This window comes from Dermacentor silvarum, chromosome 1, assembly GCF_013339745.2.
Source record: "Dermacentor silvarum isolate Dsil-2018 chromosome 1, BIME_Dsil_1.4, whole genome shotgun sequence".
In the NCBI taxonomy this organism is placed as follows: Eukaryota; Metazoa; Arthropoda; class Arachnida; order Ixodida; family Ixodidae; genus Dermacentor; species Dermacentor silvarum.
In genome coordinates this window covers 224,502,117-224,529,862 of record NC_051154.1, presented here as the reverse complement: position 1 = coordinate 224,529,862, position 27,746 = coordinate 224,502,117, and the positions used below count along the sequence as shown (strand labels likewise).

Below are 27,746 nucleotides of genomic sequence, written 5' to 3'. Positions count from 1 at the left end.
GAACTTGACCAGTCTGTACGCACGCGCCTATCCCTTGTGGTGACCTCAATTTTCTGCTAGATCGAGCAGAGTTGCCACCTGGCGGGCACCGGCTGAAGCACGGATAGTGCGGATTGCTCTGCACGTCGTCTGCTATGCCCTACGTGTTTACATGTGCACGCACGGCCTGCATATCTTTAAAGATCATTTCCTCCGCGGTTGTAGCATGGCCGTAAAAACTGGTGTGCATTTTTCGAGAATGTACTGAAGCATTTAGCCTTGCGGTGTAGCAAGGCCAATGACTGCCCATGTTTAGTGCACAATGTGTGACCGTCAAGAAATCAAGGATTTGCAGTAATACGTGAATGCCGCGCTTTAGCGACTTGCTGTGATGTGTTGATTGCTCTTCAATCTGTGATACCACGCAGCATGAGCGAGGTGGCGTGAACATCACTAGGCAGTAAAAAATATGAATTGTTAACAAGCACTCATTATCGCATCATACACTTTATATTACTATAACTGCATCATGATAATAGCATAACTCTTTTCCAAGTGGTTATGCGGCAGCCTAAGGTTTTCCTTTAATATGTGGTTGTGATGCCACGTGGGTGAGTTTATTTCGCCTCGCAAGTAAAGCGTTGGCGTTTGTGTTTTGACTTGCTGTTACGAAAGGAAAGCTAAGATAGGGTATTAGTGAGCATCATGTGTGACAGCTGTCTCTAGACGCAGAACGCCATAACATTAAGAGCTGTGCCACCCTACTGCCCCTTGTTTTAACCATGTCTAGAGTTGTCTCTTCTTTGCCTTCCCAGTGAGTCAGCGAGCCCACCAGGGCACCCCTTTTTGTGCACTGTGGAGTGGGAATGAGCTACTCGTCTCCTTAGACTTTAGCTAGCTGGTGCCGGGTCCGGGCATCTTAGCCCGAACACCCACAACTGAAAAGAGTCGCCATTATTAGCTGAAATAAAACAACCTAATGATTTGAGCCTCTCAATTAATTACAATCTTTATTCATTCAAGGGCAGCTTTGAGCTTAAATAATGCGTTTTAGTGTTGCTGCGATAAAAAATTCTTGTCTGAAGCAACCTGGCAATCCTGCAAACATGCTGTGTGTAGCTTGCTGTGCTCTAGCTTTAACCATGTAAACACAAACGAAGCTTGAGTTTTGCTGCTGTGTCGCATAGTCCCTGCCATTACATAGTGTGCAGAAATACTGTAAGTGTATTCTAACACTGCGCTGCAGTACCGAGAGCATAGCACAGAAAAAAAAAGAAAGTACCACCATAGCGTTCCACAGGAATGCAATGCAGTTTTTGTTTGAACAAATTTTCACAACAAGCATTCGGCAGAAAATGGGAATATTACATAACATAATCGTTTTGTATGTTCATTTGTTCAAATACTGAGAATTATTCTTCATTTAACTCTTTTCTTACCATGGGAAAAATGGGCATTTTTTGTATGTTACGGCAGATGTTTTTTTCTGAAGGAACTACTGCACTCAATATTTAATGTAATACATAACCAGAAAGCAAAATGAATGCATTTTTCACGCATAAAAGTTTTAATAACGACAGATGTCTCAAAAAAGATACAAATTGGTAAAATCAAGATTGTGCGATAATATGGAACAAAATTTGTAAAGACGCTTGTATCTACTAAGAAAAAAATGTTACGAAAATTATGATATACAAAATGTATTGCAGTATATTAGGCACTATCTCCGAAAAAATCAATTTTTAATTGAACAGGTATTCCGCTACAAAAAATTAACTGCAAAGTTGGGCGTGCCGGGCTGCGGCCGCCGATGTTTCGGGCTGGTTGGCGTCATCGCTTTCAAAGAAAAGTCAGCGTCCTCTGACTCGCTGCAATTCGATGTATCTATAAGATCCAGCCACAGAGGCAGCGGAATCGCGATATTTGTGATCTCTCGAAGCGCGCCCGCGCCGTTTTCGGAGCCGGACATTTTTGGTTCTGCTTTGACGATCGCGAAACTTGGGAACGCGTTTAAAAGTCACCGTTTGGCGGGAAAAAAAGCAAACTACTTGGAAAACTAAAATATAGTTCTCCTCCTTCACGTCCGATAGCGCAGTATGTCTGTGAGCAGCACGGAAGGTCTCGAAAGTGGTGTTTCAAACCATTGATAGAAGGCTAACCATTCCCAATGGGCGCGGTATGGAAAGAGTTTATTGTATGCTTCTGCGATTGCACCCATAATGCAGTTCGAGTTATCTAATAGCTCAAATTATGGGAGTTGGAATTATTGGACTTCAGTGTGTCCCATAACAACTTAAAGCACAACATAGCAGTTTTTTGTGCCCTCTGAAGTTCGATCTATCACAAATTGAAGGCAGTTTTTTTTAAAACGCTGCAGGAGTTTGCGATTGCTTACTTCACTAATATGCTCCTAATTTTGAGCGATCTGCAACAAGTAAGCTGCTACAAAATTAAAATTTGCAGCCCCAGAAATATTCCTTTTCTCCGTTCATTTGCTCCACATTCAAAATATTCTCCTTCATAAACAAAATTTTTTTTGCTCCAAAGATTGATTCAAAGGCTGTTTCAGGTGTCCCCCCCCCAACAGCTGCTTAAGACGCAAGACAAAGAAGTAGCTACGGAAGAAACATACAGAAATCTAATGCTGTGATACCATACATTCACAAACTAATGTTGTAGAGGGGAACCTCGTTGATACGATCTTGACCGGAACCGGAAAATGAAGCGTATCATCCGAAATCGTATCATCCAACATGTTATCCAACCAAATCGTATTATCGAGAAAAAAAAACATCCTGAAAAATGTATTACGCAGAATCGTATGAACGAGGTTTCACTGTATACCATTTACGTGTGGCCATGTTTACATTGGGCCTACAGAAAGACGTATTAATGCTTGTTTGAAGGAGCACATGTAACCTCAGTTCATATTAGCCATTTTTCAAGAATATATTTTTTGATAGACACGGTACCCAGTTAAATGTCTCTCAGGGCCCATTTAAATGTTACCATCAATGGGACTGTTTTCTTGCAGAATATGCAGAACTGCTCTAGGAACGCAAGTCAAACTTAAAAATGTCTGAATGAAATTGACAGATTGGAAAAGTTCTTATGATCTGACACAGCCCATTGTATGCGGCATTTTAGTGGATTGTGAAGCCTTTGTTACCTAGTCGCAAGCAAGCAAGCCATGGGCCAGGATAATGAAAAACTATTCTAATCTGTTTTATTACAAATCTGCCGTGACCCCTCCATGATAGGTCAAAATGGTGGATTTGGAATAAAAACAGATTGGAATAGTTTTACGTTATCCCGGCCTTGGGATGTGGTTTCAGGGTCAACTGCTAAATTGCTGTAAAGAACTTAAAAGGTACTTAAAGGGAACTTCTTAAACCTTCCTACAATTCAGGGTTTGGCGCCTCCTTAAAATCCTTGAAAACCCTTCAAATTTGCCAAAGAAATTCAAGGGTCAGCACAATTATTTTCAATGAGCTTTAAACTCCTTGAAAACTGTGGTTGGGGAAAATTATTGAACATTAAACAAACTCTGACTAGGGGCTACACTATAGACACTGTCCACCGGGAAACAATTGCAGCTTATACTATTTTTTGGGAGTGTTTCTAAACGATGCAGTGTGGCGTGCCCGCAGCCACCCATGACAGGCTTGTTTCATCACCATTGCCACCTTGAAGCTAGACAAAGCCAGATCAAGTGAATAAGCCGTGCCACCATTTTGTTTTGCTAATTCACATGTCAACCAGCATGGCTTAATTTTCCAGCCCTAGGCTCTAGAAGTGCCCGACCAAAAGCAAGTTTTTGGTCGGGCATTTGCATTAATAACAGGGTGCGTACTGGTCCTTGAAACCCTTGAAAACCCTTGAAATTGAAAGTTGCGTTTTCAAGGCCTTGGAAGTCCTGGAATTTCTTTTGCGTCCTTGAGAACCCTTGAATTCTTGGGGTTTTCATGGGGTCCGACTGTGCGACTCACATTATATGGCGGTTGAGGGTGGTGCTGGCAAGCTTCATTGCTTTCCGCAACGCCGGGACCGCGAAGTCTAACTTCCTGCGTGAGGAACAGGCGAGTGCACGTCCGCCGCGCAATTTTTTTTTTTGCCCTCTGGCTTGCTTCGACTTCAGGGTTGGCCAAAAGCCATGAGTTGCTGGCCACAATGAGGCTATAGCATCTCGATCTCCTCAAAAAAAATAGAAGTTGTGCCATCATGCTTATTTGTAACGAAAAAGCACTTACATGAATCTGAACAGTTGAATTTGGTAGTACTATTTCACTTTTTGGGGGGGGTTCGCCTTGGGCTGGATTTATTGGCAACCCACTAAAAACAGGTACAGCCTGAGCATTATCTGTTGTACAGCCTGAGCGTTGTCTGTTGGCAACATTGTGCTTTGTTTATCTGTGTGTGCTTTTTCCCCCGTTTCGGTTGTGGTGCACATAGTTCAGAATAAAGCCTGGGAAATGTAAATTCCAAAGAGTCTAGCTCAGCAACCACGATTACAAACTTTGGGTTGCGCCGGATACATCGGACCCTGTAGCATAGCCATGGCGTGCTCGCGGTAACGCCAGATCTCCGTAGAGAACCTGAAAGGTTTGTCATACATTTCACAGCGCATAATATGTGACGCAGTGGACAGGGCAGGTGGAATTTTGAATGTTCCTATAACAAAAGAACTCAGAATAGCCGTGTCCGCAGCGAGGCAGCATTACGGTGCACACTTGGAATCAGAAAAACGGTACCAGGAAAACTCAAAGCAGACAAAAAGGCGCACAATCATGGAAGAAGTTGAAGGGTTGCAGATGAAGAAAAAGAAGCTTGAGGCAGTTGTTGCCTCTGCAGATGGATATGCGGAAAAGGCTGAGAGAACTGGTGACATTACGCACGTGGTGAAATTAAACATATTGAGAAAGACCGCAAGAGCAAGAAAGACCGCAAGGCTGAAGAACTCAGCAACATTAACACACAAATAGAAAAGAAACTGAAAGACCTGCCCTGAGCTTCAAAATTTCATCTAGTCGAATGAAACTGTACGTGCACTAAGTGAAATCACTTTCCTTTGTTCTGTCCAATAAAATGTAACGTGTGTGAACTACTGTATTAAATATTAAAATTTTTTGAAAGGTCCTTGAACAGGTCCTTGAAACCTGTGCGAACCCAGTTAATATGACGAGTATCTTTGGCTGATGTTGGACAATAGTAACCTCTTCTCTGCTGATTATCATTTAAAAATATAAACCACATAAATGAACCTGGCAAAGCAGTTTGCAGTTTTCCTTTTTCTTTTTAGTAGAGATGTGTTTATAGACTTGTAGCTTTTGTGGCCACTCTTGTGTTTAGTTGGGACTGCAAGGATTTCCTATTAACTGTAATGTTTGGTTTGGGAAAATGGTTGTCACTGTTGACCTAGGGAAGAGTGTAGAAGATAACTTGCTTGGCTGTTATCTGCAGATTTTTTAATGACAGATCAAAGATGTTCACTACATATTTTTTCGCATTCTGTTAGAGACATATTTTAGTTGCAATCCAAGTTGAGTCCTGTGTTTTATTCCTTGTTTCAGAAGAAAATAATTGTTGTGGCCTGGTGTGCTGTGATAATAAATAAAATACTCTACTACCAGTAAGGAAGCCAGTTTTTTTTTATTTATTTATTCAGAAACTCTATGCAACTCCAGAACATCTTAGCAGCATGCTGAATCATAAGAAATGCTAGAAAACAGCATGTGATTTGCCATTGTATAAGTATCACTGCATGATCTCCATATTATAGAAGAGGGATCACTTGGCTTTATTTGTAACTGTGTCGTGCGTAATCAGACAGAACAGTCTAGAAATTTCAATTCAATTTCTTTACACTGAATTTTGCAAGCACCTTTCGAAATATGCTTTGAAATGTGTGGGAGAAGGAAAAAAATACAAAATCTTGTATACTAAAATTAATAAAGGGCACTTGGAGCTCATTTTTCGTTGAAGCATTCTTGCTTTTGATTAGAAGTAATATAAAAGTTTTATACTAAATGAGCTATCTTCCTGCTGGTAGGTATTTAATTTAGCAGGCTCTAGCTCACAATGGTTTTCAGATACCAAGTATTTAGGATACAGTAATTTAGGCAAAGCAAGTTACTGTTCAGACCTGATCTTAGATTACAGTGCTGCAGCAGCTATGTGAACAACAGTGTGCACCGCAGAATGAACCCCCGTTCGTGCATGCTAACTGTAAAGGTGCGTTTATAGTTGTACGCTATCGGCGCGTGGCGAGCATCGTTTGTGGCCAGTCACGCTATGCCGCTTGCGCGTTGTTGTTCTCGCCAACGTGACGCAGCGTGTGCATACGCTCATGCTGCGTCGGACGATATACATGCCTTAAGAGCCTGTTCATTATCTTGATGTATTTTTTTAGAGAGGGGCAAGCATTAAGTTGTTCAGCATTTTCTTTATATTTGATCACGCATGTGTCTGGAATAAACAGATATCTCAAATGCGTTCACTTCAGAGGAATTGTTGTAGCCGGACAGCTTCAAAATGAACTTTACCTACCGCTTGCAGGTTAAGCCCGCTACCAGAGCTGCCTTTGGAGTGTGAGGAGGCGCCACCCTGCCCAACTAAGTTTGACTCTGATATGCTATGGCGGAGAATAACGATTACTCGGAGTGATCCTGATCGGTGGGAGGCCTTGTGCGTCATGAATCCTCAGCTCGAGACAAATATTCAAATGGTGAGCAGTGCACTTGTGGATGACCGAATGTATGAGCTATAATATCATGTTTCCATTCATAAATAAATGAACTTTGCGAGAGGTATGTACTTTATTGCATTTAGATCTGCTCTGTAGAAATTATGAAAGAATTTTGCTGAACCTGTAAAAAGCATTTATGAGCATAGTTATCTACTCAATACCTTCCCTGCCCTGGTCCTACGACTTTCACTGCTACATGTTGCTTTCGGACGCATTGCACTGTAGGATATTCTTAAGTTGATTGAGCTTTCATTTTAAGTGGCCAAAAGTGCATTTGTTGCTTGTTTAGTTCAGTGATATAAAATGAGAAAAGGTAGCTCTTGACCTGTTTGTCCTCTTTTTTCTGTGCCCATCACTTAAATTTGGAGGCGCGACTTGTCTGGATACATTTAAAACTTCTTCAGTGCATTGGCATCTAAGCTGGTTTGACTTGTGCCAGGATAATTGCATTCAGTCAAAATCTGTGGCATGTTCATCGATTCTTCCAAATACTGAAAAAATTCCAAATGGTCTCTGAAATGTGTTCATTGCTTGTAGTGTAATGTCGGGCATGCATAAAACAATTTTTATAAATGGGAACATATTCTCTTTCACAATACATGCTTATTTGACAGCCTGGTACCAATGAGGTTTTGGTGTTAAGGGCTATGTGTAGTGTGCCAGCAGCAGTGCTTGGCAGTTTGTGTTCTCCCATTTGGCACAATATTAGAGGTTTGATTCCTTTCTGTGGCGATCATACGCTGAGGAGAGTAGAATGAAAGCATTCGGTCTGCTTTGGTGCAGGTGCACTACGGGTGCACATTACAGGGCTTTGTGCCATGTCTGGCCATTCTGAACAGGCAAGTGTGGTATTGTTACGTTCGGCGACCAGCGGGGGCAGCGATCTTGGAAGTATCTCCTGTTTACCTGCGATGAATCGCTTCGGGAGGCTGAAAAGCCGTCCCGCCGGGAAAGATCAGCGGCGACATCACGTCTCTACACCTTTCAAAGAGTACGAGTCTCGACACTATAGGAAGAGGAGACTCTTGGAAAAGGGCCGCTACTACGACGCGTTCTAACGGCCGCTCGACAGACCAGCTGGTCGCCAAGGCCGTTCTCCAAACACACCCGTCGTTGGCTGGCCATTCCAGGAACAACAGATGCGTCAGTTCAAGTCAGGTGCAAAGCCACCTGTCTTTGAGTGTCCCCTCCTTTATGTGGGGAAGTGAGCAGTGTGTGCCCGAGGGCACTTCTCCGAATGTGGTCGGGCAACGAAGGCGCCGGGGGATTATGCGTACCCTCGCCCTCAACGCAGACCATCGGTGACTCTCGACACTCCGATTGGAGGATGGTGGGACCGCAGCTTGGACAGGGGGATTTTAAGCGAGACTTTGGCGGGCCATCGAGAGTGTTCTCCCATCTGCCCAGAGATGTAGGCAGTGCTTCGATCTAGTATGCTTCGATCCAGTCATGTTAGACTGAGGTGTAACTTCTCGTACTCCTACTTTTCTTGTAAATAATGTAAATAAACCCAGTACTCTTCATTCTCGATGGGAACCTGTTCCTCCCTTCAACAACGTCTTCAGCGCCAGCGTGGATGAGTCGGACGATGGCATGGGCCAGCTACCACTTTAGATATGCCCGACTCCAACTCTTACAACTGCTGGCGAGGCCACGACCCCAACTCCAACAGTATGTAGTTGATGCAGCAATGATTGCACCAATGTGTGCTTCGAAAACAGTTATAAACGTAAACGAAAGCCCATGCTTTTCTTTTAGGAGGACCCATGCTCTTCACCAGCAGTGACAATGTCACGGGCTGCTTCACATCACATATACCATATCTACTCGCACAGTGAAAGCACTTCTTTTTTTTTTCCCCCCCACAAAACCAAACTAAATTTGAGAAGTGCATTTAATTTGTGGGGATCATTTTATGGGAACATTTTCAAAAGAGCAAAAATTCATAAGACACTAATGACTACAAAAGTGTTGGATAACGTAGCTTTGCAGTAAGTACTGCATAAACGGGAGTATAGGTTGACCCCTTACCTTGAAGTAAACCCCTCCCCCCCCCGTTGAATAAGAAATGAAAAACATATGCGTCTATATTTACAGAAGCACTGTCACCGGCAGCGAGCGTGTACAAAGCTCCCACACAAAGTGTGCAAATGCGTCCTCAAAATGTGGATGCACTGCACAACGCCCACAAAATGATGTTTTACGTGGGTTGTACACTAACAGTTTTCCTTTTTGTGCTCACCAATATTGCACTCTTTTTCAGAAACTCCAAACTGGTGTTAAAGGGGTTGAGACATAAAATTTGCGGCTTCCATGTTCTTTGTTTCAAACGTTTCTTATTACTCCATGAAGCTTGATACACACTCGAAGATTGATATATTCTCGGTAAATGATTTATATCGCATTATTTATGTAAACGATTTTCAATTTCGGTTTCTGGTCGCCGAAATGGACAGTGACGTCACTGTCTAAGCTTGGTCACGTCGGCCCACTAAGCTGTGACGCACGCATTGCTGCATTGTCTGCTCTCGCACACACGTTCTGTACCAGCGCAGGCAAACAAAACCACGCCAACAGTTGTCATGGCTAGCTGTGGCAGCTTCGATTCCGACTCTACGTCTGCATCCGATGCGGCTCACTGCACTCTAAACTCGAGGAACTCTAGGCTTGCCCAGTGCTGTGGGTCACCGCTCATTGTACATCACTCTAAGGTGGTATGATGTCACTAAAACTTTCGTTACGCTTCCAACACAGTGACTTCAGTGTCAAATGTGCTAGGAATGGGTCTTGATCGTGAGAAGGAGCATTTAGGCACTCTTTGGAAGCGAATTGAAATATATTTTAAGTGTTTGTGCCCACCATTTCATGTTGAGTGTCCTTGCATACAGAGGAAGCCTACAGCAGGCTTTTTATAACCTCAAAATTAGGTGCCTCAACTCCTTTGAGCAACCATGTTTCCATTTGCTTCGGTGTAGTCCATAACCTTTATCTTGAACGCCACTGAAAACTGTCTCTGCATTACTCATTGCTCACCAGACAAAGAACAAATCACACTCGAAGTCGATTGGAAGAGCACCCACAAAGAGACTCAGTGACAACAAAAAGAAAATGCCAGCAATCACATTTGGATGTGGATATTGCTTAGACTATGCATTTGCCAACATGCATGCCCTAGGTTGCCAGATGGCATACATTCGGCTAAAGACTGCTATATAAGACAGAGGGTCACTTTAGCCTGCTTTTTTCAAGAAAATATCTTGACTTGTATTCCGGTTTACATGGTATACACGTCCATAATTTGCAAAAAGTGACAGCTTTTTGGTATTGGGCCACTGGAAGGTGTGACCTGATTTGTAGCAAGCAGCTTGTTGTGCTGCTTCAACCAGTAGCACTTGCAGACTGTCAACGCCAAAATGCCTCACGGCAGCATGATCCCCATGCTCCACAGCATACCGCATAGCCTTTGACTTAAAACCAGCAGTATAACTGGTATTACTGCCCATTGGCCACAGCAAAACGTAAGACAGGCAGAAAAGCAAGCAATAAATGGCGCTGTCACACAATGTTAGCTCGTGTGTGCAGTGCCCTCATGTGTACAGTGCACAAGAGATTCATTGCAATAATCTGAGCCCTTGCCCATTGATACAGCTTTGGCACTGTAAAGCGTATGCATATGTACTGCGTCTGGCCCTGCACTCTGTTCACAGAATCTCTTGTGCTTCCAGATTCTGCAACTAAAGAGGGCGGCATTCTAACCTATCTTCGTCATTTTAATTATTCTCTTTGTTCCATTGTGTTGTAGCCCTCAATGGCTCCCAATGCTCAGCATGTATAAACCTGAACTGTGCACGTAGCACAAGCTACTGCTTGTGTGAGAAATGTTTAGAACATTCTGGGCTCACGCAGGTCTCGCTATGCATGCTCAGATTTTTTTCTCTGGGATCTTGTCTACTCAAAATTCGCAGTGACTTGCCGTAAAGAGCAGACACCCTGTCCAGTGACACTTCCTGCAGGTTTCAATCTGCATTTCCTTTTTTTTTTTTTTGAAGCCTTGATGACTGCATTTCACAAAATTTCACATAAACCATACTCAAGGTAAAACAGTGCTGCCTTTATTCATATTTGGTGTTTTCAAGCTATTATACTTTACCAGCTCCTCCATTCTCTTTGAAGTGCCATAAAAACATATGAAGTGGTCATGCTGTGTCAAAAGAGCAATTTTCCATTACAGCAATACCCCACCCCGTTAAGTCGAAGTAGTAAAAACTAGTAAAAAATTTCAAGATAAGCAGAGTTTCGAGATAGCCGAATTCACAAAATTATAAGCATAACCACCGCGTAAAGCCAACATGACTCCTTTCCAATAAGTGCCGGTAACCGCCGACTTCCTCACAAAAGCTTAATGTACCAGGAGCGGTACTTTTAGTACCGTATATCATTTTTGCGATATTATGTGCGACCCAGGAACTCGCATGTCGGTCATATAGGCATCAGCGAACCTCGCACATAGTATATGTGTAAATGGACGTTTGGCACAGGTGCAATGATATTTCAATAATTCAGGTTGACGCCATTGATTCTCAAACCATTTATGTTCCACAAAAGAAACTTGTAATGCTGGTCTGCTTGGTGGCTGCACTCAGTGCGAGAAAAGAGTTCTCATGCTGCCCGACACACCTTATCAGTTGTTCGTCACCACCACTGCACTCGACTTTGTTCCTAAGCAGCCGCAACGAATTCCTTGTTTTGGCTGATGTCGGGGAGTCTCGTGGCTCCTCATTTTGTTCATCCATATCCTCACTGTTAACTGTGGTTTCCGCAATTTCACCATTTGTCTTTTCCCCAGTCAGTCACAGGGACATCTTGGCCCCACCGTGGTGCCTTAGTTAGCTAAGGCGTGGTGCTGCTAAGCACAACTTCGCAGGATCGAAATGCGACCGCCGCGGCCACAATTCGATGGAGGGGAAATGCAAAAATGCCCGTGTGCTTGCATTGTAGTGCACGTTAAAAGGCAACTCCGGCGATTTTTTGACCATATCAAGCTAATAAAATATTTAGGTTCCCGAGACCCTCCTGTGACGCGCCTGATAGAATTGTTCCGCAAATTCGAAAATAATTTTAAATAAGCAAAAAAGTGCCAAAACGAAACCGAAACCTGACCAAGCAGCCGAGCGAACCTCTGCGTGTGACGTCACGAGTGTACCTCCAGCGGAGAAGGCGGCAACGCATGCCGGCCTCGTCCGCGGAGCGAACGAAACCGGCGAAGAGCAGACGCTCAGCTTATTCATGACCGCGCCAGACCTTCGGGTGACATTGTAAGCTGCACCACCTATTTGGATCTGTCAAACAGTGACAGTTATGATTCAGATGAATTCAATAGCCATGAATCGCCGTCCGCATCCGACCCACTACCACTAGAGCCAGCGCCCATGCGCAACATATTGCACTGCAACATGAAGACCAAAGGTAGCCCTAACCACTGATTGTTATACGTGCTGCTTGCTATTTTAGGTGTTTTACCCCTTCTCAGGGAACCGCTTCACATGCTGACTGTAAGATGTGGAGCACGACTTTCCGCATTTGTATCCCGCAAGAACATCGCTGACAGTCCAAAGCACCGACCGGTGCATTTGTTTACATCGGCAGGTACAACGACCACTCGTCGTTCGCTTGAGATAGGCACTCATCGGTGACATCAATTAATGTCAGAACATATCAAAACACGCAGATTTTGCTCATGTAAGCACCATTATATCACTCTGGGTCACGCTGATATGAGCGACCACACACCTTCGAAAACAGCGAGCGGGAGACTGTAGTAGGAGAGCGTTATCATTCTTCGTATTCTCTTCATGCTCACAATTAGTGTTCTGTAAAGTATACATAGAATAGGAGATTGTGCGTATGATCGTTCATTTAGAGAATACATAGTTTTCTTGCGGAAACGCCGATGCCATGAAGTTTGACATCGTTGGCAGCTGAACGAGACGGTTGTTCACGCATGCTGTATCAAAGGGGCCTCCGCTTGCTGTCCATTTTGGATACGAGGCAAACAGTGCACCTCATAAGCTATATAATGAGTCAGCATAACAATAGGTAAAAATACACCCATGGATGTGCATAGTCACATTTCATTTAGGGAAGCGCCGGCGAGTGTGACTGGCTGCATTCAAGAACGGCAACGTATACGAATGTTGATTGCGCGTCGTGTCGTCGCTTCTATCTTTTTGCGTTTGCTCTGTACGAAATAAGGAATGGTTTATTTCAAATCCATATGGTCAAAACTGAACTACAGATGCAGCTTTCCTCATCCTAATGGCTTAATTAGCTTCATATCAGTCACTCAGGTCCGCCAGCAGTAGACGCATGAACTCGGCCACTGTGATAGGCTTAACCTCGGCTGAACGCGATCGGCATCCGCACAAACTGTGTTTGCATATGGCGAGGGAGACTGTAGTAGGATGTAACTCTCATCGCTGTCGTCTGCATGATCCCAGCATGCTCTGTGTGGCACACTCCTGACGTCATACACAATGTGGCCTGTAACTGAAGAGGAGGTAAGATAGGGTCTCCGAGGCAATTAATAAAATTCATTTGTAAAAAATGTATGCAACTCTCAAGCCTGATTTTTTTAGGACGTGTCGGAAGTGTTCAGAGGAACATACCCAGTGAATTTCATCGACATCTGTTGACATAAAAAAATCGTCGAAGTTGCCCTTTAAAGAACCCCAGGTGGTCAGAATTAATCCGGAGCGCTCCATTACGTCGTGCCTCATAATCAGAACTGGTTTTCGCACGTAAAACCTCAGAAAGAAGGGACATCTCGCTCGTACAGAGCGTACTCATCAAAGCCGAAATCCGACCCATCACCGCCATCACTTGCAGAGCCTGTAAGTTGGCACCCTTCTTCACAAAGTTGGTCGCAGCCACTGAAGTCCTCCATCTCCGGTTGTGGTTGAACTGCCTCCCGACAAAATTCGGCATCAGCAAAACAGTTAGCAATCAACAACTGCAGCATGTGTTTCCAGGCGCCCGTGAGAAGGTGGACTGCACCAAGTAGATCAATTTCATAGCCCTTCCCGTTCTCATAGGACAACAAGATCCGCTGTAGAAGGTTTTTTCTGTACAGCTTGTGGGTTATCTCGATGACACCTTGGTCCATTGGTTGCAGGAGGGACATCATGTTAGCTGAGAGAAACTCAAGTGCGATAGCCTGCAGGTTTTCAATTTTGCTGTGCCCAGAGCAGTTATTGATGATAAAGATGACTTTTCGATTTTTTTGTGCCATTTTGCACTCTAGCATGTGGACGTAAAACTCTTAAATCCCGAAGAGAATAAAAAAAAGTTTTGGTACTATCTTTTTTTCAGCATTTTCGCAGTCTAAGTTTCGAGGTATTTGGAGTTTGGCGCAGTGGCGTTTTGAGATTAGGGGTGAAAAACACATGCAGTTGACACTATGCCAGGGAAAAAAATTCCACTTATCCGATGATTCGAGATGTCAGAGTTCGAGTTAACGAGGGATTACTGTATTTGTTTTGGCTGTACAGTGCATTTGGCTGTAGGGTGTAGGCGGGTTTAAGCAATTGTATGGACAATACCTTTGATTCTCTCTCGTAGTCTCTGGTTTGCTGCTTTTGGTGATATATTTCATGCATATCTAACTGTTCTCTGAAGTCAAGCTATCTGCCACCACTGTATGTGGCTCTCCTCGCAGGTGGCGGGGCAGCATCCTGAGGGTGTACGGCTATCATGGTTTTCAGAGGTGTACAAGGTGAGGAGTTAGTTACTTAATTCATAGTGGATGCTAGAACTCAAACTTGCATTGCACTTTCACCATTTGTTGTTAAGTTGATGTGCCCTCAAGTTGCCTGGCCTATGCAGGCTCTTCTTCTTCTTTCTGTGGTTTTATGCAGGCTCTACATATTACATAATAAAATTTTGGACTTATTGCCGTTCTCAGATTTTTATTTTATTTACTTCATTACAGCAGAGCACAAAGATAAAAGCAACAAGCAAGCAGTGCATATTGAAAAAACATCCTCAACAAAAATAATGTTCAATGAAACCCCCCCCCATCCCCCCCCCCCCCGGTCGGAAGATCTCCAGGATTGAGTGTTTTTCGAACTTGGCAGGTACGAGTCTGCCATAATAGTTGCGGTTTCATGCCAGTCGACATGGTGGCAACATTTTTCATGGCCGCCATTTATTCGGTATCTCAGCGCGGTTCATGGCTGATTGTGCAGCACCAAAATTTCAATTATTGCCATGATACATTGGTGCTAAGGGTTGGTTGTTGTGCTACAGGAATCGCACAGGTCTGAAAAATCAGTTTGTGACTGTATTATACATTTTTGCTACTAGAGTACGTATTTTGAGGGAAGTGGAAATCGGAATTTACTTCACTATAGCTGATACCATGTCTGATTCCACATTTTTGGTTTCATTATACCAGGAGAATAACCCATAGTTAAAACGTTACCAACCAAATTTTATACTTCTCGGATATAATGAACTAATTTGTTAAATCGGTAATCATTATATCAAGGTTTAACTGTATATGCTTACAGCATATATCAGATACAACAAAGGTATCTTAGCGTCGAATGTGGCTTTGTGAAAATGAGGTTTGACTGTATATGAACCCAAGGTCCTTTGTACATCTTCAGGTCTAGAGATGTTGCTTTTTGTGTAAGGATTTCATACGGCAGCAGCATATTCCAATAATAGTGGCTTAATGTTTTAGAAGCAAGGATTTTATTTTTTGTGTTGACTTGTTTAGGGGACTACCTCAAGTACCCCTACTTTCTCGGTGCCTTTCGGTATGTTCAAGGTGGTCATTGCATCTAAAGTTGAAGAAAACAGTACCTAAATTTTCAACTAGTTGTTATCATTATGGAGAGAAGTTCATGTAGTACGAGAATGATATAAGCTTTTCCAGTTGACAGTCATCACAACATATTTCTAATAGTTAAGGTTCATTCGACACATGAAGCACCAGGCATCAATTTATGCTCAAAAAGGGTTTAGTAAAGTCTGATCCCTAGTAATAAGAATTCCTTGGTATAAAATGCAATAATTGGTAAAGAGCTTTATTTTTACTGGTATGTCACACACTATGTTGTTATTCTTATATTGTGGTGCAGGAAGTGATCGGCACTGAGCTATGTCCTGGGGACTACGGCTACAACAACATCCGGGACCTTATTATTGACTTCAGACACGTGGTGTCAATGAGACCTATTCCTGACGGAGACATGATGATCAGTCTGCATACTGTGCCAAATTTGGCACTATGGATTTGGGCATGATGGATATGGGCGACAAAAGAAGGAAGCAGCAAGGAATATGTCACACCTTGTACATGAGCTGGAGCTGAGCAGTTGGTGCTTGCAATAAAATGTGCTCGTATTGCATGCACATATTCTTGCCCATTTTGTCTGTTCATTTCATCATGCAACAGGGAGGGGAGGCGACGCTTAGCTACGGCTCTAAATGCGTATCTTGCGACCGGGTGCAAGGGGAACTGGCGACTCAATCTCCCACGCGAAAGGAGGAAAGCAGGGAGGCAACGCTGGAGGGAGGAGGTGCGGCTTCTACTCTGCCAGCAACTGCCTACTTGTACTTCGCGCGGCTACGGGTGGGCGTGCGCACCGTACCTAGAAAGTTATCTCCACACGGCTTTTACCTTTGGACGTGCTGTGCTTTCGCCGCTTCACTTTCCATTGAAGCAATAGACCGCACGACCCTTCGCTAGCTGCTGCCGCCGCGCTTGCTCACGCCAGCGTTTTAACAATGGTTGTCCACGGTCATCGAGTGTGGTCTATTCATCTTTGCTTGTGCACGCCGACACCGTGATTGCTAATTCAATTAGTAAGCAAATGTGTCCAAGTTTATGCAGCCGATAAAACTACTATCTTTACTCCATATAGCTCTCTACTAATTTGCTATCACAATTGATGCTTCACCTTTTGGGCGAAACTGGGACATTTTTTGTACACTGCTATCATAGTAAAATATTACATGGGATTAGGTGTAAAACAGCTGGGTTCTAAAATAATTTTGTGTGTTAATGTGGCAGAGGTTTGTGCACTCAGTGTCTCAACTGCTTTCTAAAAGCAGGAAGAAATGAAATTTAAGTTTCCAAAAACTGCGTTTTTAATGCGAAAGCATTATATGCCCTATTAGTGAAAATCCAGTGGCCTCGGCGTTGCTACCGAGCGAATGGCACCAAAAATGGTCGACGGCTCAAAGAGTAATAACATGTCAGAAATGCTCGGAGCTAATAAATGAGTAGCATTGAAAATTTGGTAGATTTTGGTCTGTGTGGGAATCGAACCCGGGCCTCCAGGGTGCACACTTCCCCGACACCCTGGTGGCTTCACAGTTGCGATTGACTAAAGGTGTGCCTAGTACGTGTGTCATTGTGCATGTGACGGCGCAGGCAATGAGGAGGAGCTGGTGCCACGTCATGAGTGTATAAAAAATAAAAAGCATTAATGTCCATTTAAACGCTGCGGAGCGATCCTTTGAGTTGTAAACTCCTCGCGTTGAGATGCTTGGCACGTTTTAATTTGGAGTTTCTGAGGTGCAGTTAGAATGCAGTGAGCGCTTGCGCGGACAAGGAACGCTCGGAAAAAAGATTTCACCAAAGGACTATAATGCTTTCACATTCGCACACCTGAGTAATCTTGTGTCTCAGTGAAATTTCATTTTTTGGGTAGCCACTATGAAGTTATGTGTAGACTTATAGACCCTGTAGTACACAATTAGATATAGTTCCGCTTTTCTAGAGTTACAATTTTGTTTTCACACTGCCAAATATTTATGCATGTTGCTAAGAACACAGCTGCAAGAAACAGAATATCAGCTATAGTACAGGTGCTTGAAGTCTCTCCAGATCTGCCATAGTCACTTAGTGGCTATGGCGTTGCGCTGCTAAACATGACATCACAAGCATGATTCCTGTCCGAAGGCAGGCTGCATTTTGATGGTGGTGAAATGCAAGAATGGCTGTGTGCCATACATTGGGTTTGTATTAAAGAGCACCAGGTTTGTCTCATAATCAGATCGTGGTTTTGGTGTGTGAAACCCCTAGGGATGGTAATATCGATGAACGATTAATCGATTAATCGACTAAAAGTACGCCGCAAAACGATTAATCGTCATCGATGTGTACCTTTAATTTAATCGGTTTAATCGATCAAAGCAGTTCGATTAATCGTTTTCCAGACAGTGACTAAAGTGGCGTGAAAATTTTGAAATCGTACTGTAGAATGCGGAGTACGAGCAATGACCGCGCGGCTGTGAAGACCGAGAGCGACTGTCGACTGTTTTCCCGAGTCATGTCGAGCTGGCCAAGCGCTTCCCCGCTTTACGCGCACGTCACACAGGCTGCCTGGGGCCCGGAGAGAGGCCGCCCCCGTGGAGGAAGAAATAAACTAGGCGAGAGCATTACGTGAGGCAGCCAGTCTTGGCAAGCGAACTCACCGTCAAGCGACTTCCTTCGCTTTTTACTTCGCAGTAGGGTCAACACGTGACCCTGAGTGACAACGTATTGGCCGATAATGTTAGGTTCGCAGCAGTTTCAAATCAGTGCGCACCCGTTCAGCTGCGCTGCTGCCCTGCACCCGGCAGCATTAAACCTACCGCGCGCTCTGATGTGGTGATCACGTGTTGCACCATTACTTCTTGATGTCAGTCGTGCTGCGATGTTCTCTTCTAATTATTCCTTCCTCCATGCCCACCCTCCTCAGTAAGCGCCATTTTTAACATACAGGGTGTTCATTTTTAAGTTTTACGGAATTTTTAGAAATCGCCTGTGGCAGGTAGCATAATTTTATCATTGAGCTGGGTTATTCGATGAGGCGCAAATTCGCACGAGAAATCGAAACACATATTCAACTAATTAACAAAAAATCACTGATTAACTTCTTAGTTAATTAATTTACGACACATATAACAATTTACGAATTGTAGCCGGTGATCTTGTCAGGCGTATCCACTTGCAATGAATTTCCAGAATGACACCAGTTTGGAGATATGCGCCATCATACTCGCCGTAAAAATGCACTGTTGTTCCACTTAATTTTTTACCAAAATGCATTGAAGCACAAAAGTAACTGTAACGTCCATGTATTTCGTCCCACACTTTGAGAAATAGTATCTCGAAACTGGTGTCATCCTGGAAATTCATTTCAAGTAGATGCGTCTTGCAAACTCACCGGCTACAATTCGTAAATTGCGATATGTGTCATAAAGTAATTAACCAAGAAGTTCATTAGTCAATTTTTGTTAATTGGTTGAATATGTATTTCGATTGCTCGTGCTACTAATGTCCACCGCTCAACGATAAGAATTATGCTACCTGCCACAGGCGATTTTTAAAAATTCCGTAGTAGTTGTCACGTAGTAGTTACGATGAAGAAAACAGTCGCAAAACTGTGAATGACGAAACGGACTTTTTATTGGGCGAGCCTGTGCCCACAAAAGCAAGTTTCACTCGAAGCACAACGATAGCGGCGAACACAATCGGCGATCGTCGAAATCTGATCAGCGGCGAAGCGCGTCGGCTTTTATACATGAGTCATCGAAGGTTCCAGAGCAATCTCTGGTACCCGCGTGTCTTCCAGAAGGTACTAGACAATTGGCGTCGCTCATACAATCAGATTACATAAGCGTCGGTGACAACTGACAACGGATAGAAGCATCGATAACGTTCGAGAAAATTCCGATACATGCAGGCGCTTCCTGCGCCGAGCGATAACGTTTAAGGTGGCGGTCCGGCAGCACCAGCCCCCCGTTTTGAGTACATTTGGAGCAACCGCGGTGGCTCTTCTACTTAGGATATAAAGTTGTGGTATAATCCATAAAAAAGCTTAATTCTTGTATATTCTAACTATAGATAATATTATGAAATTGATTAATGTGATTTAGAAATAAATGTTCAAGAACAAGCATGAGATGCATGGTTTTTGCGAACTGTGTCTCAGGTGTGACCATATTTAGAAGAAATTAGCGCATTTACTGCATTGCAGCTTGCTCTGTAGCTTTAGGACATATTTATTTCCTAGACGCAGCAAAACAATGTTAAATTTTTACTTTTTGGATAATTTGCTTTTGAAGTTTGCCAAAATATCGCAACTTCTGTTGCAAACAGCCCGGCAACTAAACGCTCAAGGAAGCTAAATTTTGGACAAATTAGAGATCAAGCAATTTCCAATTGGGATGCAAAATTTTATTTATGTACCTTACTTGGCTTTCCTAATAATGCGACCGAAAAATAAGCAATATTTAGAATTCTGGCCGGGCTGTTTACAACAGAAGTTGCGATATTTGGCAATCTTCAAAAGCAAATTATCCAAAAAGTAAAAATTCAACATTATTTTGCTGCGTCTAGGAAATAGATAAATATGTCCTAAAGCTACAGAGCAAGCCGCAATGCAGTAAATGCGGTAGCTTCTTCTAAATATGGTCACAACTGAGACACATTTCGCAAAAACCATGCATATCATGCTTGATCTTGAACATTTATTTCTAAATCACATTATTCAATTTCTTTATAATATAAATAGTTGGAATCTACAAGAATTAGGCTTTTTATGGCATATACGACAACTTTATATCCTAAGTAGAAGAGCCACCACGGCTGCTCCAAAAGTACTCGAAACGGGGGGCTGGTGCCGCCGGAGTGGGACCACCACCTTAACATTTGTTAGCCGGTGAAAAGCGGTCACCGGGGAAAGATAAACAAGCGCACGTGTCGATATGAACACTCTGTATATTGCTTATTCCTTCACTAGTCACTAGTGGCAATTATAGTTGACTTCTAACAAATTAAACATTATTCTTTATCAAAATTTATACGCTTGTATGTCTTTTCCTGGTTCCACCTTTCAAGCGTTAAAATAGGTACTTGCGTTAATAGATAACTGTGTTTCAGCCTTTTTAAAGCGCCCGAAAAAAATTCGATTAATCGATTAATCGACGAAAAACCCCGCATCGAAATCGATTAATCGATGATACGCTAAAGCGACGAACGATTAATCGTTAATCGATTAAAACATTTAATCGACCATCCCTAGAAACCCCAGAGTTTAATCAAATTCATAATATAATTTAATATAATAGCAAAGACAGCTTGCGCTTCGCTTTCCGTGGACGCGTGTCTGTTTTCAAACTTTTCTTTTTCTTTAGAGGGTCGATTTGCTGCTTCAATTCGCAATATGATCAACAAAGAAAGAACGGATCAATAGTTTTTGAAGCAGGTTCACTGGCAGGCCTAGCAGACGAGTGCTGTGCTGGCAGCATCAGGGCACTAGTTGCCATAGCAACCACCAATCGGAAGGCGCCTCTCAGCGTGCTGGAGCACTGAGCCAATAGGAGGGCCGTGTGCATCGCAAGCTTCGTCATACCGGTCCCTGATTGTTTTACGTTTGCGCTTTTTCTATGAGGCCATCGTCGGTGGGAATGCGGGGAAAAGAAAGATGAAACCATGAACTTTGAGCTTACCAAGATGGCGGTGCTCAGCGACGGGAAAGACGAGAGAGAGCTCCGTGAACTCCATTATTTCTGCGCGATTTTGAGCTCATTTCTTGCTGTCTGCGCTGACAAAATAATTTTTTTTTCAGACACTTAGGGTGCGTTTTTGGGCAAATCGTTTTCATGCGGTGTAGATTAGGCATTATAGATGCCGAAACAAGTAGTTCCCCAAAATTGATTTTTTTTTCACGATTTTCGGTTTTTAGGACCCGTGTCCCCCCTTAATCATTTTTAAATCTTGCCAAGATATCTCAAACGTTTGGCTGCCAGACAACAAAACCTCCAATTTACCCCGATGTTCGTGCCATACAACTAAACCTGATTTATCACCAGTTTTCTTTTTTAGAAATATAACAACCAATTTTTACCCTCTGCATTCCAAAAAAAAAAAAAAAAAAAAAAGTCACAGGCCTGCGCGGCACTCGCAGCACAGTCACAGCGTAAGCTGGTTGAGCGGCGCAAGAGTAGCTCCAATTTCGGCCCCACGCACAACAAGGTCTTCGCAGCAAAGTGTATTCGCCTCGATTTTGATGAGAATGATCTGAACTGTCCGCCCGGAGTCGGCGTCGACAGCGAGCTGTGGCTTAATCTAATGCTGTCTGCACAGCAGCCTGCTGAGCCCGATGATGCCTGGTTGTAGCCGCGCAGGTAGCTCTACGATTCGCTTCTTCAGTAGCTGTTCATAGCTTGCGAGGAGACACCAAAGTTGGTTCTTTATTCTATGGAGACACCATAACGTGTACCGAAGAGGTATCCAGAATACGTGACGCACATCTAACATCTGGGTAGTGTTGATTGTGCGCCTTGTCTGAATCGCATCTCTTCGCACACGGCGGTTGCAGGCACGTTAACTAGATGGCGCCACCATACTGGCAGAGGCTCGGGTACTCTGCGCCTGCGAGGTGCAGGGCGCGTATAAAGAGAGTTTTTCTTATCTGTGATAGCAAGCGCTTGCATGGCTCACTGGTAAAGTATCCGACTCCTACGCAGCGGGCCTGGGTTCGTTCCCAGCAGAGAGCGGGTACTTTTTTTCGCATTTCCGGCGATAGCGGCTACGGGGCGGCGGCGGCATCATCGCGACCAGAAACGGCTATTGGAATGAGCCCATAACAGCTTACGCTGTAAAAAATAAAACCTAGAAACAAAGGACCCTGCATATATTCCTTTATAGAAGTGTGCTATTAGAGCAGTGAGGATAATGTAAGATCAGGGGTTCCCAAACTTTCTGGCCTTGGGGAACCCCACCACCTTTCCCAGAGTGCCATGGAACTCCTCACCTATTCCTCTTTACGTAATTACTTTGTTTAGTGCAAAACAATGGACACAAAAAAGACGACAGGACAAGGCACTACTCTCAATCAGTGTTGTACACGTTCCTCAAAAACGGGAACGAAAGCTTGTTCCTCATTCCTTCCCAATATTGAAACGAGTTCCCGTTACAAGTTCCTTTAATGCAAGAGGAACGCGTTCCGTTACACTTCGTACATTGGAATGTGTCATTACATTAACGTTGCATTTGATTTTTTTTTAAATTGAAATATCGTGTTGGATAATGCTGAGGAGAAATAAACTAAGCAATTTAAAACTCGCATCGAACTACGTATGTTATAAGAATTTGAACATCGCCGACAGCAGATTGTCTCCAAAGAAACGCTCCTAGACGAATTTGTTCAGGGAGCACCGCACATACTCCAGGCATGTCTAACTGCAACTTTGGTGCTCGTCTATTACAAGTGCAACACATATGGCACCTTCCACTTCGGTCTTCAAATGCGCTGTCGGGATACTGCGCTTCAGATGTGCAAATATAAAGTTACTCACATGCATAAAAATAATTAAATTTCTTGCACAAGAAACCACATCGAAAGGAACAATACATAGGCGTTTAATGAATGCTGATTCAATATTGCAGTATGGGCAGAAGAAAAATGTCCGCTATACATATTCGCAACTTAGTAAAGTCCCTTGTTTTAACTCTGCAAGAGTTGCATCTCTATGTTAGTGTCCGACAGACGAACCCGTTCCTACGTCAGCACTTCGTTGGCAATGTTGAAGAGCCAATCCACCAAAGTGCTTGAGGGTATACTGCCGCAGTAGCGCACCCAGAATCTCTGCCAGGGGGGGGGGGGGGGGGGGGGTTGACAGTTTGGCAATACCATCTAAACAGCACTAATTTCGATTTCTTCATGGGAAATTGTCAAAAAAATGCGCTTTTTGCGAGTGTGCAGATGATTGCGTGCCTCACATCTTAGTTGCAGTACTGAAATGTTTAAGGAAAGAAAAGGGATTAAACAAAAGGGGGGGTACGTTAAGTCGGCCTTAGGGGGGGGGGGGGTTACAACCCCCGAATCCCCCCCCCCCCCCCCCCCCCCCATCGGTGCGCCACTGTACTGCCATGCTGTACTTGAGGAAAAGTTCAGTTCCTCGAAATTCTTCATCTGTGGCAGCGGGTAGTCAGCTGGTACCAGCAGGTACCGCGACAGCTCATCCTGTTCCTCGGCTGGAAGGGATGGGTGCCCAAACGCGAAGAAATCTTCAGGCGCAGACGAGGGGAAAACATCTGCACTGGCTGGTTTGGTCACCGCAGCCAACTCTGTCTTTATGTTTATGGTCTACAGGAGGGAGCGTCACGTGAGAATCTTGAAGCCTAGTCATGAAAAATGTAGTGGAGAACTCGCAAGAAAAAAATGTACCATAGTCAGGTGACAGGCAAGCGGTAGTTCTTTGCGCCTCACGCGGTCGCCCATCCGCCGTGCATCATGTGCTGCGTACGTGCGTGTATCTGTTCAATGCCGTGGAACGTTTACAGAAGGAACGCCGTTCCCTCTGCCATTCCTTTGTAAACCTAACTAGTTTCTGTTACAGTTCCACCGACCTTTAATGGAACGGTGGTGTTTCTCCATTCCTCCCAAAAGGAACTTGTTCCAGGTACGCCGTTCCGTATAACACTGCTCTCAACTGACATCATTTTATTGCGTCACTCCTTTATAGACAGCAGAATCCAGAAGAACATGTGCAGTGAACACCATGCGCAGCAACCACCACAACATCCGATCACCAGAGCGAACTCATGTGATAGAATCCAAAAAACAATATTCAGCGCTGTACAAGGTTAAAACAAGGCACACTAATGCACTGCGAACCCAGTGACTGTAAGAAAAAAAAAAGCTTACGATAATTCTCGGGTGGTGGTATCACGGCTTTTTTTCAAAATCATAGTATCTTAAAACATAGCTTTGCATTTGCATATTTTACAATGTTGAGCTAAATGGGAACCTGTACCTGTCCATATGGATCGCTCATGTTCTCTAAGGTGCTCGTTAACACAGCGGCCTGACTGCCCTACATACACTTTGCCACGTGACAGCGGAATCTTATATACCACACCGACGCTACAATCTACAACCTTCGCGTGGTTCTTTGCACAATCTGTTCTTTTTGTGATAGCAATTATATGGACACTTCAGCCGGATTTCTGCCGTCGCCGTCGCCGTGAGGTTCCCTATAGATAAAATCTTCGCCGCACGCCGTATGCCCGAGCGGAAGCGTGCGGGGACGCGTGCTATCACGGAGAGCGAACGCACTCAATCTCCCACGCGCAAGCAAGGAAGCGGGAAGCCAGCGCCGGAGGGAGCGGGGGGGGGGGGGGGGCGCACTTCTACTCTGCCAACAACCGCGCTCGTCGCTCGCTCGCACCGTCGCTTATCTCCACACGGCTCTGACCTTTATGCGCCGTGCATTCGCCGCTCAGTTTCCGTTGAAGCGATAGACCGCACGTAGCTTCGCCCGCTGCTGCGGCGTATGCGCTTGCTGCCAACGTTTTGACAGTCGTTGTCTGCAGTCATTCAGTGTGATCTATTCATGTTTGTTTGTGCGCGCTCACACCACGCTTGTTCAATCAGTTAGTAATAGTCGGGCCACATTTTCCAACGCACGCTACACATGCAATGCTGCCCCGGGTCGCAACACTACAATTGCTAGTAGGTACAGCGTTTGACCACTGGCGCCACGCTGCGCCGCTCGCGCGTACCGCGTTTCTAGGTGGTTTCTGTCGCCGAGGGCGCTCGAACGCAATCATATCGTTCGCATGAATGCAGCCCTTGGAACCGTGGCTGTATGGCTGAGTACCAGTATGCAGTTGGAAGAAGAAAGTTTTGACCCCAGACCGCACTGGCATCCGTTTCACTCGCTTCAATACGCGTCCACTCCTGTGGTCGCTGAATACATTGAACGGTACAAAGGAACCGGCATACAAATATCTACTAGGTCCTTGTACAATTTTTTCCTTCCAACAATAGCAAGATAATCAAATGAAAAGCGAACACACAAGAATTCCACGGACCAAGCTACCTCCCGTAAAAAGCCGCGGAGACTTGCACCATTTGCCGATCTTGAGGATACGATAAACTGAGGTAACACATCTCGTAAACGTACTTGGCACACTGTTCGCAAAAAGGGATCCTTCTGATCTCGCAGGAAAATAAATCTCGAGACAACTTGCCTCAAAAACAAATGCACCAACCCAAGGCCCCCAGACTTCACCGATCGAAATAAATTCGTGCGACTGGAAAACAGCACATGCTCTGTGTATCTTTTGGATGGTCATTCTTGACACGCACAGTGCTTGCAGCACATACCAGATTTTCGCAAAAAGAAAAAGATTGCATACTGTTGATCGCGCGAAAATCGACAAATTCCTACCTCCAAACTTTGTTGCTTTAACTTTAACTTGCTCTACTTCTTCTTGCCAATAATCATTTGTATCACGGTAGTGTTGTAGCGGTACTCCAAGGTACCGCGCAGGTGTCACGGTCCACTGCATATTTTCAAAAAATTCTGCTTTATCGTTCTAATTACCATGCCAGATTCCCAATGATTTGCTCCAGTTTATCGCACTTCCGGTGACCTTGCAGAATCTGTTTGCTACCTCTACTGCATTAGAGACGCTTTCCTTGTCTCGACAGAATAGGGCGATGTACACTGAAAAAGGATTTACCTGTCGCACCGTACGGCATCCGTTTCCTTCCAATTGCGAGTGAAGATGTTGTTCCTTATGATATGTTTATGGCGCTGACTCTACACAGCCTGTGGAAAACGCGCATGGATGTCAGGCATGAACGTCTGGTTATTCGCTCAGCTAGGGAGCATTTTATTGAAAGTATTTTGTTCTTGCGCGAGGCTTGCAATGCACGACTAGCTAAGCCTGAATGGGCAACTTTGTTGGATGTACTCGTCTGTCTAAAGCGTTTTTAACATAGAGGGCCAGCCAAATTACGGCAGGCGTTTATACCACCAGAGCATTGTAAATATCATATTCGCTTCATGTGTATGTGTGTTTGTATTTTTGTCAAAGAACGGCAATAATAAAAAAAAGGCTGTATGGCTGAGTGGCTACGGCGCTCGCTTTGGGATCATGCGTACGCTGGTTCAAATCCCGCTTGCGCTACAATTTTTTTTCTTAATATCACGCTTTTCTTTTTTTTGCCAGCGTGGTCGTTTGATCCCCGGTGCCACGGCGGCAGCCGTGGTACCGGGCGCCGACGCGAAGCGGCGGTCGTTGGGGTGTTGCGGAGCGCAGCGTAGCAACACCCCAAATAAAAAAATACTGCTCCAGTCAGGTAGACTGCTCCCTCCCTGATAGTGAGATTATATTTGGATCATCAAAACAGTGATGCGTTTATAATACCACCGATCCCAACAGCAGGCTAGTCACCACCAGCCCAGCGTTTTCTCCGTCAACGCCTCCTCCGTTCCAACGGCGGCGGCTAGAAACATGGTACGCACGAGCGGCGCAGCGTGGCGCCAGCGGTCAAACGCTGTACCTACTAGCAATTGTAAATACGCGCCCGGGTCGCGTATTTTTATTTGCGCCCCCGTACAGCGCTCGACCGCTTGCGCCGCGCTGCGCCGCTCGCGCGTACCATGTTTCTAGCCGCCGCTGGCCCGCCGTTGGAACGGAGGAGGCGTTGACGGAGAACACGCTGGGCTGGTGGTGACTAGCCTGCTGTTGGGATCGGTGGTATTATAAACGCATCACTGTTTTGATGATCCAAATATAATCTCACTATCAGGGAGGGAGCAGTCTACCTGACTGGAGCAGTATTTTTTTATTTGGGGTGTTGCTACGCTCCGCAACACCCCAACGACCGCCGCTTCGCGTCGGCGCCCGGCACCACGGCTTCCGCCGTGGCGCCGGGGTTCAAACGACCGCGCTGGCAAACAGAGAGGAAAACAAAAGGAAAAGCGTGATATTAAATCGAGCTGGGCAGAATTCGAACCCGCGTACGCATAATCCCGAAGCGAGCGCCGTAACCACTCAGCCATACAACCGCACTTGAAAGGCGTGCAAGCATGCGAACCATATGATTAAAGCCCCTATATTTATAAAAGTAGCGCCATTCTTAGATCTTGCCGCCACCGCGCTCACCCCGGCGCTTCCTCCTCGCCCTCTCTTAGCCGCCTCCTGTCGCCCCAGCCTCCTCCG

At 44.6% G+C, this 27,746-nt stretch overlaps 1 protein-coding gene across 1 annotated transcript in view; it reads left to right on the top strand.

Moving 5' to 3' along the window:
• LOC119436834 (uncharacterized) overlaps positions 1-16,134 on the top strand; it is a 109,927-nt gene extending 93,793 nt beyond the window's left edge. The window contains exons 14-16 of the mRNA XM_049660007.1: positions 6,535-6,703; positions 14,439-14,495; positions 15,868-16,134. Of these exons, the coding sequence (XP_049515964.1) occupies positions 6,535-6,703; positions 14,439-14,495; positions 15,868-16,032 (391 nt within the window). The 3' untranslated portion in view covers positions 16,033-16,134. The remainder of the gene's footprint in view (positions 1-6,534; positions 6,704-14,438; positions 14,496-15,867) is intronic.
• Positions 16,135-27,746: the final 11,612 nt, after the last annotated feature.